The 20,888-nt window shown below is 44.7% G+C and overlaps 1 protein-coding gene across 1 annotated transcript; it reads right to left on the reverse strand.

Annotated features, from left to right (window-relative positions):
• Positions 1–372: 372 nt before the first annotated feature.
• On the reverse strand, positions 373–19,493 carry LOC129201578 (uncharacterized protein C12orf50 homolog). The gene is made up of 13 exons (XM_054813076.1): positions 19,310–19,493; positions 18,561–18,684; positions 17,177–17,341; positions 15,939–16,016; positions 15,709–15,822; positions 14,975–15,094; positions 5,807–5,971; positions 3,605–3,724; positions 2,284–2,319; positions 1,771–1,974; positions 1,256–1,345; positions 568–659; positions 373–435 (listed from the first exon to the last, which is right to left on the reverse strand). Exons 1-13 carry the CDS (start codon positions 19,361–19,363, stop codon positions 373–375), a joined length of 1,425 nt encoding a protein of 474 aa, XP_054669051.1. The 5' UTR covers positions 19,364–19,493.
• Between the last annotated feature and the right edge of the window lie 1,395 nt (positions 19,494–20,888).

The raw sequence follows: 20,888 nt of genomic DNA on the forward strand, positions 1-20,888 counted from the left end.
AAGGGTGTGTAATTTCTTTGGGGAAGAGTAACAGAAGTGTGGAGGTTGGGAGGAAACGAGAAGATGCATTGCATTAAAAGACCTCTGAAACTGCAAAGTGAAAAAGTGCTAGTATTTATTCATCTTAGAAATTATGCCTTAAAACATCATCTGCAAAAGTCATTTCAACAGTCAAATTTTCATAACAAATTAACCTTAGTGGATCTGTGATCACACAGAACGTATATTTTGTGTTTTCAATCAGTTTTGAAACATTGTCGTGTACTTCCTGCATCTTATTTTTGGAATTTGCAATTGTGTCCTCTTTGGATTTTCCAGCTGATAATTTCCACATTTCAATTTCGATTGCTCTTGTAAGTCGAAGAACTGGCTTCATCTCTTTCTCCTGTCTATGTATCGCTCTCCTTTCCTGTTCACTTCCATGTCTTCTTGGCTCTGTTGTCAAAATAGATAGGCAGAACATGTTGTGCATCACTTATTAGAGGGAAAGTCTATGCTCTGTTCAAAAGGTGTTAAGAATTAGACTTCCAACAGAAGACGCAAGATAGAGGTTCTAATCTCAGTTACCTGACTGGTTGTTTTAGACTTTGAGAACGTTTTAGGGTGTGGATTTCTTTTCCTCCAAGTTGGTGCATTGTAAGAGCCTGAAGTATATTTGTCTGTAGAAAAAAGACAGGCACTCTTTCTTAATTTCAGCTGCAATTTAGGGAAAGACTCTCTTAGCCTGGTATGCGAATTAAATATTACATTAGCTGAAGTATCAATGCATACATTGGGTGACTCAGACACCACCTCTGAAATACAAGGTAGTATTAAATATAGATTTTCCCCCTAGAACTCTAAAGATCATCTGTAATCTCGCAGCGTTTCCATCAGGCTCACAGGATCTTCCAAAGGAGGCGGATTGTGCCACGGACATCCTTGACTTGGACAAAGTGAATGTTCCTGTGTAGACAACCTGCCCAAAGGCATCAGTTGCTTTTAGATTAGACTACTCCACAATCCGGTCTCCTTTTTTGTCCCTGCTTGGGAAAGCGCTAGATGCAAGGCAGTGTTATGTTTTTGTACTAGGTGGTTGATTTTGCATCAGAGTATGCTGCCCAATGACTGACTAGTTTTCTGTAAAACTCGGTTAGAAATCATTATTATGAATACTCTGGTTTTCTGTTAATTCCAGATTAATTCCATTAATTCAAAGTACTAATTCCACAATAGTCCTAAATTTTTCCTTTTGCACACAGCCTGTGAGTCTTACCATAGCTTTCGGTTTGGGTCCAAAATCTTCTATTTGCATCAAGCTGATTCTTTTGTTTGGAGCGTTTCCCAGCATACGGCTCAGGTACTGCTGAAAAGAAAGGTAGCGAAAGTGCTAATGGTGGTTTTTACGACAAAAATGCTGATCGCCTTTTTTTGGGGGGGGTTGTTTTTTTCTTTTTTTTTTAAACGCTATATCCTTTCTCAACCTGGAAATTTGATAAGATGTGTTCTTCGCATTGAGAATGTTCTCTCTGTAATCTCTATGAAAGAAAAAGAAAAACCCCACAACTATTCGCCCCTGAGACGAAGCGGTGATGCTGGGATTCCTTTTGCTTCACTTCATTTGTCTGAAAGTGGGGGTTACTGTGTCTGAAGGAGGCTCCTTTGATTGGCAATTAAGACAGGGAGGCACCTCTAGGTGGAGATTCAGCCCAGCTTAAGAGAGGTGACTGAAACGGGCAAGATGAAATCACTTTCTTAACGTTTAAGGATCCTGTGTAAGCAGGAACCCACCTGTCGGTCCATTGCACTTTGGTTCTTGGGTGACGGTGGCAGTACGGTAGACTACATATGCTGATCTTCGAGGTTCTGAAGAACTGAAATAAGTGTCTCTTCCAGTTTCTCTCACTGGAGGAACAGCAGAAGCAGCTTCATCGTCCTTACTTTGACCCCTTTGTTGGCGACGTGGTTTTGCTTTGGGGTCTGGAGTGTGAATTCCTAAAAGAGAAGCAGCAAACTCAGACCAAAATGCTGGGCTATTCCTTCAAAATTGGACATGTTGCAGGAGGCCGGAGGCTGGAAGGCCTAGATAAAGCAAATGCTCTTTGTGGCTAGTCCAATCCAAATATGGACTGTCCCTATCTGACACTAAGAACAGAAATTAACTAGGTCCTGCCAAGTCATCTGTGAGTTGAGTAAACAAGAAGGAATAAGCCAACTGTTTTCTCAAAATACCTTTTCCTGTTCCTGTGTTATGGGACTTGCTTTCTTCCTCGGAAATCCATTGCTTCTCCTTTGCTTCTTTACCGGGATAGTTCTTTACCCGCTCCATGCGATTGGTTCCTGAGGGATTAAAATAACGCATATTTACTTTTTGCAAAAGCAGGCACAATCTTCTCCTCCAAAAATGCTTTTTTGTTTGGTTGGGTTTTTTGGGGGTTTTGGGAGGTTTGTTTTTGTTGTTTTGGGTTTTTTTTGTTTTTTAAAGCAGATCTCCCACTTCATACACAGGTCTTCTTGGGCTGTGCATGTTAAAAGTGCCGTTCCTCAGAAGGAAAGCGGAAGCGGTTATGGTTCCTCTAGAAGAGTTCACCGTTGCAAAATCTCGCAAGGAAACTCAAAAATTGACTATAAACACAAAGATGTTGGACTCGTTCAATGTCTTTGACCGCTTCTGGCTTAGAATGCTTCTCATTATGAATTTGCAAATCTTCATGAATACTGTATTTTGGGTTTACAGTTTAAAAGTACAAACATTGGCTTTAATCCACATACGCGTTTGTAATCACTGCGAATCAAAAGCTGCATGCAATTTATGTGCGTGTCACAGGGGGAGCAAATCCTTTTCCAAAGTCAAAGTGTACCATCTAAATGGGAACCCAATGCAAAGGGACTCCAGAGCATAGGGTGACAACCCTGGTCTGTGTGTCGCTACAAGGTAACTCAGTTAGCAACAAACCAGGAACCTTAATTAGCATGTTCCTGCCTACCGGTGCTTATTTCTCACGTGCTGCACATGAGGCACGCTTTTCCTCTGGCTCAGCTGCATCGTCAGTTGAGCTACGTGTTGTCCTGCGAGCTGAACAACTGAAATGATGTGGCATGCAAACTAACTTCAGTTTATAACTTGATATAAGTTTAATCCTCAGGCACATCGGTGATACAGTTTACAGCATGGGCCCAGGCATGCTTGTAACAGCTGACCTGGCGTTGCTGACGTGGTGCCAAGGAGCATTGCAGCACTACCAGTGAACGGCCAAAGCTTCAACCTTGTCACATTGGCTTTAGCTCCGATGTCAACGTACCTAGTGGTAAGGGTATTCTACTGCGGACATGTCTGTTTTATAACTTCACAGAAGCAATTCTTTTCCAAAATTAAGCAGGAAAAATTCAATTGGAATCAGCATAGAGGATTTTTTTTTCCTAGAATGATGCTAACCCAAGCAGAATGGTAAAGAGTGTTTTTGATTGTTACAGGTAATGGTGCAGCATGAGAAAGAGTCTCTAGAACATAACAAAGAAAGAATAACTCAGATCTAAAATGGTGAAGCTTAATGCGTGCACGTTCAGGTTTTTTTACTTAGCACATGATGTTCAGCAAAGAGAAGCTGATGCTAAAGTGTATTACCTCCGTTTTCAAAGGATCCACGATCTGTTCTGGGAATGGTCTCTGCTGGTACTGTCGTTCCTGAGCTCTCTCCTTCTCCTTTTGCATTCTTAAATGTTGTAGGAACTGTATCACCGTCGCCTGGAAGGGCAACAGAGAGAGTGGTTTAGCTGCTTGTGTGTAAGCCCGGGGAATGGCGCTGCCATTCTCTTCCTCCCTCAGTGATCCTATCTGACTGAATTTCTGGTATTTTCAAGATGCATGTCATTGTGGTACCAAAAACCTCAGAGAACTGTCTGGAAGAAATGCTTTGGGGAAACATCTCTATCCTTTTCTCTGAATGTATCTAATTCTAAAGACAGACCTATATTAGAACCTGTATTTGCCTGTTTGTTACTGATTTCCTTGTCGATAGTCTAAGTATATCTCAATGAGGTGACATAAATCTTGGTCGTGAGGAAAAATTGTAGGGAAGACCACCTCTGTCGTGTGTCTCAGGAAAGTAGACATAGGCTTAATAGCCCATTTCTACCTTTTCCCTCGCCAGTGGACGCAGGTAGTCGCCACGTGTGTGACACTACCCATGTATATGGGGAAAAAGTAGTGAAGTCTGTTGACGCTCTTTGTAATACGCTATCCTTCATTGTCACTACATTAAAGAAGAGGGGAGGAGGGGCAAGCTATGGAGTAGTTTCTCCCTGTAACAGTAATTTAAAAAGTGGTAAACGATGTCCCAGAAGATGAAAAGCACTTGCCTGCCTGCAAGTCTCGCTCGGTAGCTTCCCAGGGTAGTAGCTCGTTTTCCCGAGGTGAAGACACAGTTTTTGTTGATTGGTGTTCCTGAGGGTACTGAATCCCGTAATACTCTCCTAAACATACCCCCAGGGGAGGAAAAAACCCAATGTTTACTGTATCGGCAGTATTGCTGTTTAGGAAAGAGTGACTATATTGCTGTTTAGGAAAGAGTGACTGATTTCCTGCTTACCAGATTGATAGCATATTTCCTTTATTGCTCTTTCCTCTTCAAGGTCTGCAGCAGTCTGAGGCACCCAGTCAGGAGCACCTGTAGGCAGTATTTTTAAAAGGTTACGCGGTATCTATACAAAGACCTTCAACAATTCTTAATGGTCAAAAACCAACGTGAGTTTCATTGTGGTCAGGGTTTGTTTTTTTCTGACGGCAACCTCTGATTCTGGACAGAAAAATGATTCCTGAATAGCAGGAGTTTCCAGCTGCAGTGGAATTGCAGTTCCAACACGTATACAACAAGCTCTGCCCAAAGTTCCTCTGCTGCAATGTCTGCCGGCAGAGCTGGTGAAGGGAGTGCTCCTTGTCTGTCTCAGTTAAGGCCGCTAAGATCAGCAAAGCCCTCCTTTTTATACTGTTTAAATTGAGGTGGCTTACTCGGACTGAAACCGAGTTAGGAAGCGCTAACAGGCAGCCCCGAAGGGCAGGGGGAAAGTGAAAAGCAGCTTGGGGCGGCCTGAGAACTAGCACAGGAATTTGCGGAGTGCACGCATGAGAGCAGGTCGGTCTCTCGCTTTCACCCCCTGGGACTGCACGGTTCATTCCTTCCCAACGAGTCTCTCAGTCAACGGTTTAACTACATTTCAAAACCTAAATAAAATCTAATATAGCAATAAATGTGTACACATACACACTCGGTTAAACTAATGAAGAGTTTTGAGGGGATTCTCTTTGCTAGATTGAAGAATATCTTTCTGTAGTAAAATGAGACCGCCTACAGAGTTTAGGAAATCAGTGAAACAAGGCTTCTAGTCAGCATGAGAAACCTGCCCTCCATGGTGGGATGGGGGAGAGAATCGGCAGAGAAAAAGTGAGAAAACTCGTGGCTTGAAAGAAAGACAGTTTAATAGGTAAATACTTTGAGCAAAGTATTTAAGGGGAAGTCACACAGCTACCTTTTGTAAACCAACCTGTGACTTCACCTTCAGTGAGGAGAGTGTACAGCCCCTGTTCAAAAGTTTGTTTCCCAGAGAAGAAGTACCTCCTGAACTTGTCATTTTGTCCCCAAATTTTGAGAAATTTTGAAGAGTGACTACCAGTTCCAATAGTTTGGAGATTATGTCAAAAACCCGTCAAGACCTCTTTTCTCAAAAGAGGATGGTTTGATGGTTATGCTAATAAACGAGTTGGAAAGTGCATTGCGAGAGTGGAAAACCCCCTTCTACCCCCCGGTAAACGAAAGAAAAAATTGTTTACCGTTCTCCTCCTCTTCATCATCGTCCTCATTGTCGTCTTCATCGTTGAGGTGTATAGTCAGTGGAGGGTGAATTGGTCGTAAAATATTCTTTTGATTTCTGAGTGACTCTTGACCATGGGCTGGGTGCGGAATCCCTTCTTGGACACCTTGTTGCAATGGGGCATCTGCAGGAAAGAACATTACATTCATTTTGTTAGGAGGGAACTGGAAGATCAAATCCAGGTTCAGGCCAGCAGGTATCTTCTTGAAATCATTGCCATACTGAAGGAGTCATTAAATAGACGGATTGTGCCTTTTCCGAAAAATCTTCTGCTGAGGTCGGCAAAAGAGCGTCTTCCAAGTACAGAAAGTCTGAAAAAGCAGGCAGATATTTACACCATGGGACAACATGGGATTAGTAATACGGGGGCTGAAGTGAGTCAATGAGTTTAGAACCCCACCTGTGAAAATATTTTAAACATGCTGAATAATAGGCAGGCCATGGCATCGATTTTGAAGAGTTTAGCAACGCTAAGCACAGGAGTACCAATTTTTAGCTTGTCGACAATTTTTTCTCTCAAAATCTTCTGAACCACAACTCTCTCTACTAAGTGCAAAGTGTAGATTTTGAGAAGGAATATGAAGTTCATGACATTAATTTACACTCAACCAGATTCTTGTGCATCTCTTGCTTGCCTATGAGCAGCATGTGTATCATGTTAAAGGCATTTTAGTAGCACTCCTGCAGACCGGATTTGTTGTATCTCGTGCAAGAGAAATTAAGATACAACACTTAACTTGGTAGAGCCTTTATTTATTCATTTCATTAGTAATGTATTTATTGATTTAATTTATTAATTTATTCCAAACGACAAACTGGAAATACATCTGCACACACAGCACTGTAATCTGATGTTGTCTCTACAAGGGGTGTCTCATCCATATAACATGTTGTGCTCTATCAACAGATACTGCTGCTGGTGGCCCTAACAACCTCCTCCCTCCAACCACACACGCTGCTTTTCATTTCTCTTAAGTGCTTACCTGCCCACTAACCATTTTCACTCCTGGAGAGATTTCATCTAGCAAATACCCAAGGAAGGCAACATTTTTACTCCATGGATCTTAGCAACCTAAACTGCCTTTTGTGACTTCACCTTTCATGTCACCGATAGTTACAAAGATTCGTAAGCAGACAGCTAAAAAAAGTCATATGGCAACCCTATTCAAATGCCAATCCAATTCCTTTCTTTGCCTTCAACTTGCCGGCATAGCGGATCATACCTGATTGATTTGCCATGGTACATTTCTTCACCTGCACGTACGCTACGTAAGCGCTGGAAGGATGTTTTTGTGCACTTACTTAAGAGCTCTACTGGAGAAACGGCTGAGAAAATATTTTTACTCACTGTTACTCGGCGGCAAAAAAAGTCCATTTATGCTGCGAGGTTTGCTGTGATGGAAGGCGCAACTGATCCTCAAGCAGCCTGATGGTTGTTTTTCCCAGAAACAGGAGATGTTGCTGTACTTCTGCTGCAGGAGAAAACAGGTTTCAGATACTGTCAATACAGCAATAAAATGGGACTAAATGGATTCATATACAGCGTACTGCTGTGAACATATGACTAAGATTTTGTGGGACCACGCGCTGCTACTTTCGAACATGTAAAGTTATCTTAAGCTCCAGGTAACTCTAAAGTTACCTTGAGCTAGGGCAAGGGAGCTTTCGTGATGTCTGTAGATGAGAATAGGAGCAAAGCAGTCTCCTTACTGTACTGCAGTGCGTGCAGTATCGTGGGTTACCGGCGGTTTCTTAATGAGTTTCTATGTCATTTTTTAAAGGACATCAAAGTCACACTTGAAAATAGTTGAATACGTGACGGGAAGTTCCACCCAGTTCCAGACATTAGCAGCTGGGTCTCAGAGCAGCATCTCCAAAACATGCCACTTCTGGACTGTCGTCGGGACAGCTGGGTGTTTAGAGGATCGTGAGCTCTTCTCACTGCTTCTGAAAATCAGCTGTTTGATCTACAGATGGGGCCAGGACCCACGCAGAGTGGCATAGCGATGTCTAACTTTACATAACCACCCTCCCTTTCAAGACGGATATGTCAGGAGAATCAAGGGTACAAACCACTCTACAATCTACAGCATTTACCTGTGCGTAGGGGGAACAAACATGGAAAGAGCGGTCATTCCCAGTTGTGGCCATTTCCAGCTCTCGGGCTTCTCCTCCACTCTCCTACTGCTGGCAGAACATACACGAAAAAGTTAGAGCTCTCAACATTCAGGCAACTTGTAATCGTGTCCTGAAAGCAGTAGTTCTCTTTCCAAACCTGGACCTTCAGACCTTTTTGGAAACAAAACTCCAACAGACGGCGAAAGGTGCTTGAACGGAGGAGCTGCTACCTTCTCTGGGCTTGCTGAATGGACGAAGGCAGTTGCTAGCCGGTATAGAATGTTACGTTACGAAAGCTCCCAACTGCTCCTCCAGCTCATGACATCAGCGTGATGGTGCTATGTGGCCTGTCCAGCTTGAACACCTTCCTCTCTCTCCCTTGCTTCAGAGTAGAGTACGGAAAATCGGACCGTTTCAAAGGGTCTCCCCTTCTGGTGTTTCTTTAACGTAAACCGGAACAAACCCATTTGGCAGGGCTACAAGAATACCCAACTTCTTGCTTATCCTTATCCTTTGACTAGGTTTTCAACCAAAATCCTGTTGGCCCATGTTTTTCTTGCAGCACCTCTTTCTTTGGATGGAGAAACTTGCTGCTTCGTGTTAGTACACTGCTAGCTGTTAACGGCCGACGTTGTTGGGGTTCATTGCTTTTTCTTGCTTCCATGATGTCCAGTGCCACAGCTAAAGCAGAAAGAAGAGCGTACACTTGTGTCCCTAATTAAGACCTCTGTTCTCGCTCCCGTCCGAGGCTGCCTCTGAACAGACAATATCTAGGCGGGGAAAGGAAGTTTCAGTCCTGGAAAACGGTCAGGCAGGCTGTGATCCCCAGGACAGGGGGTCACAGTTCCCACACTGAGTGACATCAGTGACTTGGAGCTGAACACTTCAGGTGCCAGAGACTCCACGGGCACAAATGGTACGAGGCTGGCTCAGCGGTGGTTATGCCCAAGCTGGGGGAGAAGCACGGAGGCATTGAAATGACTGGAAGTCTTCAGGTCTCTCGAGGAGCCGATCAATTTGTTTGTGACTCAGGTATCAGGAGATGGCCCGAAGAGCTGTGAAGCAAGAAATGATGTGAGTGAAAGGGCTCCCACAGGTCCGTAAGCCCTACAGCTGACTGGGGCACACAGGGGAAGGAACATGCCGGAAAGCAGGCGAGGGCCATGAATAATGAACTGCCAGCGGGCAGGAGCAGCCCGAGTAAGAAAGTGTTAACGCTGCCAAGAGCTATCCAAACAGGGGCTCTTCTTAGCTGTGTAGCTGTGCCTCAGTGAGGCCTGGCTGTGGGGAGGGGAGACCCGGGCGGCGGGAAGTGTCGCTGCAGGTCTGGAGCGAAAGGCACGGTAGAGGTTTCCGTAGGGCTCCCCCCTGGAAGGCGGGAAAGGAAGGTCGTTTGGGGGCCGTTTCAGCTCTGTCCCCCTCCTTTCCTGCCAGGTGCACCCAGGTGTTGGCCCTGAGGTTGCGTTTGCTTTTTCCAAGTGTAGGGAACAGCCAGGGCAAGGAACGAGGCCGCTCCAACATGACGGCACTGGGAGCTTGTGAGCCTTGTGGGGGAAAAATAAGCTGCGCTCTCATTTTTCTTCTTTCTTTTCTTTCTTTTCTTTCAACAGTTTTATTTGGTGATCAGAGGAATATCGGACTTATGACAGAAGCATTCATCGGAGGCAGCAAGAGGTGCAATACTTCGCAAGGTGAAAGTAGTAAGTCATGGTGCCCAATCACAGTTATTTCTTGTTGTGATTGGGGTGGCATTCACCTGTCTGGCTGTGGGCCTGCGGGTCGTGTTTCCCGGTTTTAGTAGCAGCAGCAGCAGCAGCAGCAGCAGGAGCAGCAGCTACTGCTGTGTGTCGGCTGGGTGACTTTCTCCCCTGGGTGTTTGGGTTCTGGATGGAAGAGCTGAAACGATTGCCAAAACGTCAGTAACTTCGTTGTTCAGCTCTGAGTACCAATGCCATCCTGATGGTGGTCGTGTAAGGGGACCTCCCTGCACTAGGTTTTGGCTCGGATAGAGTTATTTTTCTGCACAGTGTGGGGCTGTGCTGTGGATTTGTGCTGAAAACAGTGTTGCTAATACCGGGATATTTTGGTTACTGCTGAGCAGTGCTCAGGCAGCGTCAAGGCCTTTTCTGCTTCTCACCCCCCCCCACCAGCGAGTAGCTGGGGGTGCACAAGAAGTTGGGAGGGGACACAGCCGGGACGGCTGACCCCAGCCGACTAAAGGGATATTGCATACCATAGGAGGTCATGCTCAGCATATAAGGGGCTTTGGGAAGAAGAAGAAGAAGAAGAAGAAGAAGAAGAAGAAGAAGAAGAAGAAGAAGAAAGGGGGTAGACTCAGAGCGGTGGCGTTTTTTTCTTCCCAAGTCACCGTTAACGCGTGATGGAGCCCTGCTTTCCTGGGGATGGCTGAACACCTGCCTGCCGATGGGAAGTGGTGAGCCATTTCCTTGTCTCGCTTTGCTTGCGCGTGTGGCTTTTGTTTTACCTATTAAAGTGTCTTTATTTCAAGCCCCGAGTTTTCTCACTTTTTCTCTTCCGATTCTCTCCCCCATCCCACCGTGGAGGGCAGGTTTCTCGTGCTGACTAGAAGCCTTGTTTCACTTAGGTTTCACTTCTATTGTGTGCTCTATTGGATTACAGCTGTTGTGACTTCACCTGTCATTAAACATCTTGACCGCAAAGTGGTAGTTACCGTAAAGATAGTAGGTGTTTATAGGTTGGTTGCAGTGAAGGTGCCGGTCAAGGAACTACTCTGGTTCTAAAATGTCCGGTTGGTAGTTCTGCCTTGCACACTAGAACTTGTATAGTAAAGGGTGTGTAATTTCTTTGGGGAAGAGTAACAGAAGTGTGGAGGTTGGGAGGAAACGAGAAGATGCGTTGCATTAAAAGACCTCTGAAACTGCAAAGTGAAAAAGTGCTAGTATTTATTCATCTTAGAAATTATGCCTTAAAACATCATCTGCAAAAGTCATTTCAACAGTCAAATTTTCATAACAAATTAACCTTAGTGGATCTGTGATCACACAGAACGTATATTTTGTGTTTTCAATCAGTTTTGAAACATTGTCGTGTACTTCCTGCATCTTATTTTTGGAATTTGCAATTGTGTCCTCTTTGGATTTTCCAGCTGATAATTTCCACATTTCAATTTCGATTGCTCTTGTAAGTCGAAGAACTGGCTTCATCTCTTTCTCCTGTCTATGTATCGCTCTCCTTTCCTGTTCACTTCCCTGTCTTCTTGGCTCTGTTGTCAAAATAGATAGGCAGAACATGTTGTGCATCACTTATTAGAGGGAAAGTCTATGCTCTGTTCAAAAGGTGTTAAGAATTAGACTTCCAACAGAAGACGCAAGATAGAGGTTCTAATCTCAGTTACCTGACTGGTTGTTTTAGACTTTGAGAACGTTTTAGGGTGTGGATTTCTTTTCCTCCAAGTTGGTGCATTGTAAGAGCCTGAAGTATATTTGTCTGTAGAAAAAAGACAAGCACTCTTTCTTAATTTCAGCTGCAATTTAGGGAAAGACTCTCTTAGCCTGGTATGCGAATTAAATATTACATTAGCTGAAGTATCAATGCATACATTGGGTGACTCAGACACCACCTCTGAAATACAAGGTAGTATTAAATATAGATTTTGCCCCTAGAACTCTAAAGATCATCTGTAATCTCGCAGCGTTTCCATCAGGCTCACAGGATCTTCCAAAGGAGGCGGATTGTGCCACGGACATCCTTGACTTGGACAAAGTGAATGTTCCTGTGTAGACAACCTGCCCAAAGGCATCAGTTGCTTTTAGATTAGACTACTCCACAATCCGGTCTCCTTTTTTGTCCCTGCTTGGGAAAGCGCTAGATGCAAGGCAGTGTTATGTTTTTGTACTAGGTGGTTGATTTTGCGTCAGAGTATGCTGCCCAATGACTGACTAGTTTTCTGTAAAACTCGGTTAGAAATCATTATTATGAATACTCTGGTTTTCTGTTAATTCCAGATTAATTCCATTAATTCAAAGTACTAATTCCACAATAGTCCTAAATTTTTCCTTTTGCACACAGCCTGTGAGTCTTACCATAGCTTTCGGTTTGGGTCCAAAATCTTCTATTTGCATCAAGCTGATTCTTTTGTTTGGAGCGTTTCCCAGCATACGGCTCAGGTACTGCTGAAAAGAAAGGTAGCGAAAGTGCTAATGGTGGTTTTTAGGACAAAAATGGTGATCGCCTTTTTTGGGGGGGGGTTGTTTTTTTCTTTTTTTTTTAAACGCTATATCCTTTCTCAACCTGGAAATTTGATAAGATGTGTTCTTCGCATTGAGAATGTTCTCTCTGTAATCTCTATGAAAGAAAAAGAAAAACCCCACAACTATTCGCCCCTGAGACGAAGCGGTGATGCTGGGATTCCTTTTGCTTCACTTCATTTGTCTGAAAGTGGGGGTTACTGTGTCTGAAGGAGGTTCCTTTGATTGGCAATTAAGACAGGGAGGCACCTCTAGGTGGAGATTCAGCCCAGCTTAAGAGAGGTGACTGAAACGGGCAAGATGAAATCACTTTCTTAACGTTTAAGGATCCTGTGTAAGCAGGAACCCACCTGTCGGTCCATTGCACTTTGGTTCTTGGGTGACGGTGGCAGTACGGTAGACTACATATGCTGATCTTCGAGGTTCTGAAGAACTGAAATAAGTGTCTCTTCCAGTTTCTCTCACAGGAGGAACAGCAGAAGCAGCTTCATCGTCCTTACTTTGACCCCTTTGTTGGCGACGTGGTTTTGCTTTGGGGTCTGGAGTGTGAATTCCTAAAAGAGAAGCAGCAAACTCAGACCAAAATGCTGGGCTATTCCTTCAAAATTGGACATGTTGCAGGAGGCCGGAGGCTGGAAGGCCTAGATAAAGCAAATGCTCTTTGTGGCTAGTCCAATCCAAATATGGACTGTCCCTATCTGACACTAAGAACAGAAATTAACTAGGTCCTGCCAAGTCATCTGTGAGTTGAGTAAACAAGAAGGAATAAGCCAACTGTTTTCTCAAAATACCTTTTCCTGTTCCTGTGTTATGGGACTTGCTTTCTTCCTCGGAAATCCATTGCTTCTCCTTTGCTTCTTTACCGGGATAGTTCTTTACCCGCTCCATGCGATTGGTTCCTGAGGGATTAAAATAGCGCATATTTACTTTTTGCAAAAGCAGGCACAATCTTCTCCTCCAAAAATGCTTTTTTGTTTGGTTGGTGGTTTTGGGGTATTTTTGGGTTGGGTTTTTTTGTTTTTGTTTTTTAAAGCAGATCTCCCACTTCATACACAGGTCTTCTTGGGCTGTACATGTTAAAAGTGCCGTTCCTCAGAAGGAAAGCGGAAGCGGTTATGGTTCCTCTAGAAGAGTTCACAGTTGCAAAATCTTGCAAGGAAACTCAAAAATTGACTATAAACACAAAGGTGTTGGACTCGTTCAATGTCTTTGACCGCTTCTGGCTTAGAATGCTTCTCATTATGAATTTGCAAATCTTCATGAATACTGTATTTTGGGTTTACAGTTTAAAAGTACAAACATTAGCTTTAATCCACATACGCGTTTGTAATCACTGCGAATCAAAAGCTGCATGCAATTTATGTGCGTGTGTCCTGGTTTTAGCTGAGAGGGTTGATTTTCTTCATAGTAGCTAGTGTGAGGATATGTTTTGGATTTGTGCGGGAGACAGTGTTGATAATATAGAGATGTTTTTGTTCTATGGACTTCTTGTTGAGCAGTGTTTACACAGGGCAAGGCCTTTTCTGCTTCTTGCACTGCCCTGCCAGCGGGATGGCTGGGGCTGCACAAGAAGTTGGGAGGAGACAGACAGGACAGGTGACCCAAGCTGACCAAAGGGATATTCCATACCATATGACGTCATGCTCAGTTTATAAGGAGCTGGGGGGAAGAGAAGGGGGGGGGGTGGCGTTCGGAGTGATGGCGTTTGTCTTCCCAAGTAACCGTTACGCGTGACAGAGCCCTGCTTCCCTGGGGATGGCTGAACACCTGCCTGCCCATGGGGAGTGGTGAATGAATTCCTTGCTTTGCTTTGCTTGTGCGCACGGCTTTTGCTTTACCTATTAAAATGTCTTTATCTCAACCCACGAGTTTTCTCACTTTAACTTTTCCAGTTCTCTCCCCCATCCCGATGGGGGGAGCGAGTGAGCGGCTGCATGGTGCTTAGCTGCCGGCTGGGGTAAAACCAAGACAGCGTGTCACAGGGGGAACAAATCCTTTTCCAAAGTCAAAGTGTACCATCTAAATGGGAACCCAATGCAAAGGGACTCCACAGCACAGGGTGACAACCCTGGTCTGTGTGTCGCTACAAGGTAACTCAGTTAGCAACAAACCAGGAACCTTAATTAGCATGGTCCTGCCTACCGGTGCTTATTTCTCACGTGCTGCACATGAGGCACGCTTTTCCTCTGGCTCGGCTGCATCGTCAGTTGAGCTACGTGTTGTCCTGCGAGCTGAACAACTGAAATGATGTGGCATGCAAACTAACTTCAGTTTATAACTTGATATAAGTTTAATCCTCAGGCACATCGGTGATACAGTTTACAGCATGGGCCCAGGCATGCTTGTAACAGCTGACCTGGCGTTGCTGACGTGGTGCCAAGGAGCATTGCAGCACTACCAGTGAACGGCCAAAGCTTCAACCTTGTCACATTGGCTTTAGCTCCGATGTCAACGTACCTAGTGGTAAGGGTATTCTACTGCGGACATGTCTGTTTTATAACTTCACAGAAGCAATTCTTTTCCAAAATTAAGCAGGAAAAATTCAATTGGAATCAGCATAGAGGATCTTTTTTTACTAGAATGATGCTAACCCAAGCAGAATGGTAAAGAGTGTTTTTGATTGTTACAGGTAATGGTGCAGCATGAGAAAGAGTCTCTAGAACATAACAAAGAAAGAATAACTCAGATCTAAAATGGTGAAGCTTAATGCGTGCACGTTCAGGTTTTTTTACTTAGCACATGATGTTCAGCAAAGAGAAGCTGATGCTAAAGTGTATTACCTCCGTTTTCAAAGGATCCACGATCTGTTCTGGGAATGGTCTCTGCTGGTACTGTCGTTCCTGAGCTCTCTCCTTCTCCTTTTGCATTCTTAAATGTTGTAGGAATTGTATCACCGTCGCCTGGAAGGGCAACAGAGAGAGTGGTTGAGCTGCTTGTGTGTAAGCCCGGGGAATGGCGCTGCCATTCTCTTCCTCCCTCAGTGATCCTATCTGACTGAATTTCTGGTATTTTCAAGATGCATGTCATTGTGGTACCAAAAACCTCAGAGAACTGTCTGGAAGAAATGCTTTGGGGAAACATCTCTATCCTTTTCTCTGAATGTATCTAATTCTAAAGACAGACCTATATTAGAACCTGTATTTGCCTGTTTGTTACTGATTTCCTTGTCGATAGTCTAAGTATATCTCAATGAGGTGACATAAATCTTGGTCGTGAGGAAAAATTGTAGGGAAGACCACCTCTGTCGTGTGTCTCAGGAAAGTAGACATAGGCTTAATAGCCCATTTCTACCTTTTCCCTCGCCAGTGGGCGCAGGTAGTCGCCACGTGTGTGACACTACCCATGTATATGGGGAAAAAGTAGTGAAGTCTGTTGACGCTCTTTGTAATACGCTATCCTTCATTGTCACTACATTAAAGAAGAGGGGAGGAGGGGCAAGCTATGGAGTAGTTTCTCCCTGTAACAGTAATTTAAAAAGTGGTAAACGATGTCCCAGAAGATGAAAAGCACTTGCCTGCCTGCAAGTCTCGCTCGGTAGCTTCCCAGGGTAGTAGCTCATTTTCCCGAGGTGAAGACACAGTTTTTGTTGATTGGTGTTCCTGAGGGTACTGAATCCCGTAATACTCTCCTAAACATACCCCCAGGGGAGGAAAAAACCCAATGTTTACTGTATCGGCAGTATTGCTGTTTAGGAAAGAGTGACTATATTGCTGTTTAGGAAAGAGTGACTGATTTCCTACTTACCAGATTGATAGCATATTTCCTTTATTGCTCTTTCCTCTTCAAGGTCTGCAGCAGTCTGAGGCACCCAGTCAGGAGCACCTGTAGGCAGTATTTTTAAAAGGTTACGCGGTATCTATACAAAGACCTTCAACAATTCTTAATGGTCAAAAACCAACGTGAGTTTCATTGTGGTCAGGGTTTGTTTTTTTCTGACGGCAACCTCTGATTCTGGACAGAAAAATGATTCCTGAATAGCAGGAGTTTCCAGCTGCAGTGGAATTGCAGTTCCAACACGTATACAACAAGCTCTGCCCAAAGTTCCTCTGCTGCAATGTCTGCCGGCAGAGCTGGTGAAGGGAGTGCTCCTTGTCTGTCTCAGTTAAGGCCGCTAAGATCAGCAAAGCCCTCCTTTTTATACTGTTTAAATTGAGGTGGCTTACTCGGACTGAAACCGAGTTAGGAAGCGCTAACAGGCAGCCCCGAAGGGCAGGGGGAAAGTGAAAAGCAGCTTGGGGCGGCCTGAGAACTAGCACAGGAATTTGCGGAGTGCACGCATGAGAGCAGGTCGGTCTCTCGCTTTCACCCCCTGGGACTGCACGGTTCATTCCTTCCCAACGAGTCTCTCAGTCAACGGTTTAACTACATTTCAAAACCTAAATAAAATCTAATATAGCAATAAATGTATACACATACACACTCGGTTAAACTAATGAAGAGTTTTGAGGGGATTCTCTTTGCTAGATTGAAGAATATCTTTCTGTAGTAAAATGAGACCGCCTACAGAGTTTAGGAAATCAGTGAAACAAGGCTTCTAGTCAGCATGAGAAACCTGCCCTCCATGGTGGGATGGGGGAGAGAATCGGCAGAGAAAAAGTGAGAAAACTCGTGGCTTGAAAGAAAGACAGTTTAATAGGTAAATACTTTGAGCAAAGTATTTAAGGGGAAGTCACACAGCTACCTTTTGTAAACCAACCTGTGACTTCACCTTCAGTGAGGAGAGTGTACAGCCCCTGTTCAAAAGTTTGTTTCCCAGAGAAGAAGTACCTCCTGAACTTGTCATTTTGTCCCCAAATTTTGAGAAATTTTGAAGAGTGACTACCAGTTCCAATAGTTTGGAGATTATGTCAAAAACCCGTCAAGACCTCTTTTCTCAAAAGAGGATGGTTTGATGGTTATGCTAATAAATGAGTTGGAAAGTGCATTGCGAGAGTGGAAAACCCCCTTCTACCCCCCGGTAAACAAAAGAAAAAATTGTTTACCGTTCTCCTCCTCTTCATCATCGTCCTCATCGTCGTCTTCATCGTTGAGGTGTATAGTCAGTGGAGGGTGAATTGGTCGTAAAATATTCTTTTGATTTCTGAGTGACTCTTGACCATGGGCTGGGTGCGGAATCCCTTCTTGGACACCTTGTTGCAATGGGGCATCTGCAGGAAAGAACATTACATTCATTTTGTTAGGAGGGAACTGGAAGATCAAATCCAGGTTCAGGCCAGCAGGTATCTTCTTGAAATCATTGCCATACTGAAGGAGTCATTAAATAGACGGATTGTGCCTTTTCCGAAAAATCTTCTGCTGAGGTCGGCAAAAGAGCGTCTTCCAAGTACAGAAAGTCTGAAAAAGCAGGCAGATATTTACACCATGGGACAACATGGGATTAGTAATACGGGGGCTGAAGTGAGTCAATGAGTTTAGAACCCCACCTGTGAAAATATTTTAAACATGCTGAATAATAGGCAGGCCATGGCATCGATTTTGAAGAGTTTAGCAACGCTAAGCACAGGAGTACCAATTTTTAGCTTGTCGACAATTTTTTCTCTCAAAATCTTCTGAACCACAACTCTCTCTACTAAGTGCAAAGTGTAGATTTTGAGAAGGAATATGAAGTTCATGACATTAATTTACACTCAACCAGATTCTTGTGCATCTCTTGCTTGCCTATGAGCAGCATGTGTATCATGTTAAAGGCATTTTAGTAGCACTCCTGCAGACCAGATTTGTTGTATCTCGTGCAAGAGAAATTAAGATACAACACTTAACTTGGTAGAGCCTTTATTTATTCATTTCATTAGTAATGTATTTATTGATTTATTAATTTATTCCAAACGACAAACTGGAAATACATCTGCACACACAGCACTGTAATCTGATGTTGTCTCTACAAGGGGTGTCTCATCCATATAACATGTTGTGCTCTATCAACAGATACTGCTGCTGGTGGCCCTAACAACCTCCTCCCTCCAACCACACACGCTGCTTTTCATTTCTCTTAAGTGCTTACCTGCCCACTAACCATTTTCACTCCTGGAGAGATTTCATCTAGCAAATACCCAAGGAAGGCAACATTTTTACTCCATGGATCTTAGCAACCTAAACTGCCTTTTGTGACTTCACCTTTCATGTCACCGATAGTTACAAAGATTCGTAAGCAGACAGCTAAAAAAAGTCATATGGCAACCCTATTCAAATGCCAATCCAATTCCTTTCTTTGCCTTCAACTTGCCGGCATAGCGGATCATACCTGATTGATTTGCCATGGTACATTTCTTCACCTGCACGTACGCTACGTAAGCGCTGGAAGGACGTTTTTGTGCACTTACTTAAGAGCTCTACTGGAGAAACGGCTGAGAAAATATTTTTACTCACTGTTACTCGGCGGCAAAAAAAGTCCATTTATGCTGCGAGGTTTGCTGTGATGGAAGGCGCAACTGATCCTCAAGCAGCCTGATGGTCGTTTTTCCCAGAAACAGGAGATGTTGCTGTACTTCTGCTGCAGGAGAAAACAGGTTTCAGATACTGTCAGTACAGCAATAAAACGGGACTAAATGGATTCATATACAGCGTACTGCTGTGAACATATGACTAAGATTTTGTGGGACCACGCGCTGCTACTTTCGAACATGTAAAGTTATCTTAAGCTCCAGATAACTCTAAAGTTACCTTGAGCTAGGGCAAGGGAGCTTTCGTGATGTCTGTAGATGAGAATAGGAGCAAAGCAGTCTCCTTACTGTACTGCAGTGCGTGCAGTATCGTGGGTTACCGGCGGTTTCTTAATGAGTTTCTATGTCATTTTTTAAAGGACATCAAAGTCACACTTGAAAATAGTTGAATACGTGACGGGAAGTTCCACCCAGTTCCAGACATTAGCAGCTGGGTCTCAGAGCAGCATCTCCAAAACATGCCACTTCTGGACTGTCGTCGGGACAGCTGGGTGTTTAGAGGATCGTGAGCTCTTCTCACTGCTCCTGAAAATCAGCTGTTTGATCTACAGATGGGGCCAGGACCCACGCAGAGTGGCATAGCGATGTCTAACTTTACATAACCACCCTCCCTTTCAAGACAGATATGTCAGGAGAATCAAGGGTACAAACCACTCTACAATCTACAGCATTTACCTGTGCGTAGGGGGAACAAACATGGAAAGAGCGGTCATTCCCAGCTGCGGCCATTTCCAGCTTTCAGGCTTCTCCTCCACTCTCCTACTGCTGGCAGAACATACACGAAAAAGTTAGAGCTCTCAACATTCAGGCAACTTGTAATCGTGTCCTGAAAGCAGTAGTTCTCTTTCCAAACCTGGACCTTCAGACCTTTTTGGAAACAAGGAAGGAGCTGCTACCTTCTCTGGGCTTGCTGAACCAACGAAGGCAGTTGCTAGCCGGTATAGAATGTTACGTTACGAAAGCTCCCAACTGCTCCTCCAGCTCGTGACATCAGCATGATGGTGCTATGTGGCCTGTCCAGCTTGAACACCTTCCTCTCTCTCCCTTGCTTCAGAGTAGAGTACGGAAAATCGGACCGTTTCAAAGGGTCTCCCCTTCTGGTGTTTCTTTAACGTAAACCGGAACAAACCCATTTGGCAGGGCTACAAGAATACCCAACTTCTTGCTTATCCTTATCCTTTGACTAGGTTTTCAACCAAAATCCTGTTGGCCCATGTTTTTCTTGCAGCACCTCTTTCTTTGGATGGAGAAACTTGCTGCTTCGTGTTAGTACACTGCTAGCTGTTAACGGCTGACGTTGTTGGGGTTCATTGCTTTTTCTTGCTTCCATGATGTCCAGTGCCACAGCTAAAGCAGAAAGAACAGCGTACACTTGTGTCCCTAATTAAGACCTCTGTTCTCGCTCCCGTCCGAGGCTGCCTCTGAACAGACAATATCTAGGCGGGGAAAGGAAGTTTCAGTCCTGGAAAACGGTCAGGCAGGCTGTGATCCCCAGGACAGGGGGTCACAGTTCCCACACTGAGTGACATCAGTGACTTGGAGCTGAACACTTCAGGTGCCAGAGACTCCACGGGCACAAATGGTACGAGGCTGGCTCAGCGGTGGTTATGCCCAAGCTGGGGGAGAAGCACGGAGACATTGAAATGACTGGAAGTCTTCAGGTCTCTCGAGGAGCCGATCAATTTGTTTGTGACTCCGGTATCAGGAGATGGCCCGAAGAGCTGTGAAGCAAGAAACGATGTGAGTGAAAGGGCTCCCACAGGTCCGTAAGCCCTACAGCTGACTGGGGCACACAGGGGAAGGAACATGCCGGAAAGCAGGCGAGGGCCATGAATAATGAACTGCCAGCGGGCAGGAGCAGCCCGAGTAAGAAAGTGTTAACGCTGCCAAGAGCTATCCAAACAGGGGCTCTTCTTAGCTGTGTAGCTGTGCCTCAGTGAGGCCTGGCTGCGGGGAGGGGGAGACCCGGGCGGCGGGAAGTGTCGCTGCAGGTCTGGAGCGAAAGGCACGGTAGAGGTTTCTGTAGGGCTCCCCCCTGGAAGGCGGGAAAGGAAGGTCGTTTGGGGGCCGTTTCAGCTCTGTCCCCCTCCTTTCCTGCCAGGTGCACCCAGGTGTTGGCCCTGAGGTTGCGTTTGCTTTTTCCAAGTGTAGGGAACAGCCAGGGCAAGGAACGAGGCCGCTCCAACATGACGGCACTGGGAGCTTGTGAGCCTTGTGGGGGAAAAATAAGCTGCTCTCTCATGTTTCTTCTTTC

Source organism: Grus americana, chromosome 1, assembly GCF_028858705.1.
Source record: "Grus americana isolate bGruAme1 chromosome 1, bGruAme1.mat, whole genome shotgun sequence".
NCBI lineage: Eukaryota > Metazoa > Chordata > Aves > Gruiformes > Gruidae > Grus > Grus americana.

What these genes read in the sequence shown, in the direction of transcription:
- LOC129201578 (XM_054813076.1), bottom strand. Translation starts at nt 19,363, where the DNA reads ATGGCCGCAGCTGGGAATGACCGCTCTTTCCATGTTTGTTCCCCCTAC. An exon ending in GGAAATATGCTATCAATCTG is followed by an intron (nt 15,823 to 15,938) that starts GTAAGTAGGAAA and finishes GGGTATGTTTAG; the next exon opens with GAGAGTATTACGGGATTCAG. An exon ending in TGGATCCTTTGAAAACGGAG is followed by an intron (nt 2,320 to 3,604) that starts GTAATACACTTT and finishes TTAATCCCTCAG; the next exon opens with GAACCAATCGCATGGAGCGG.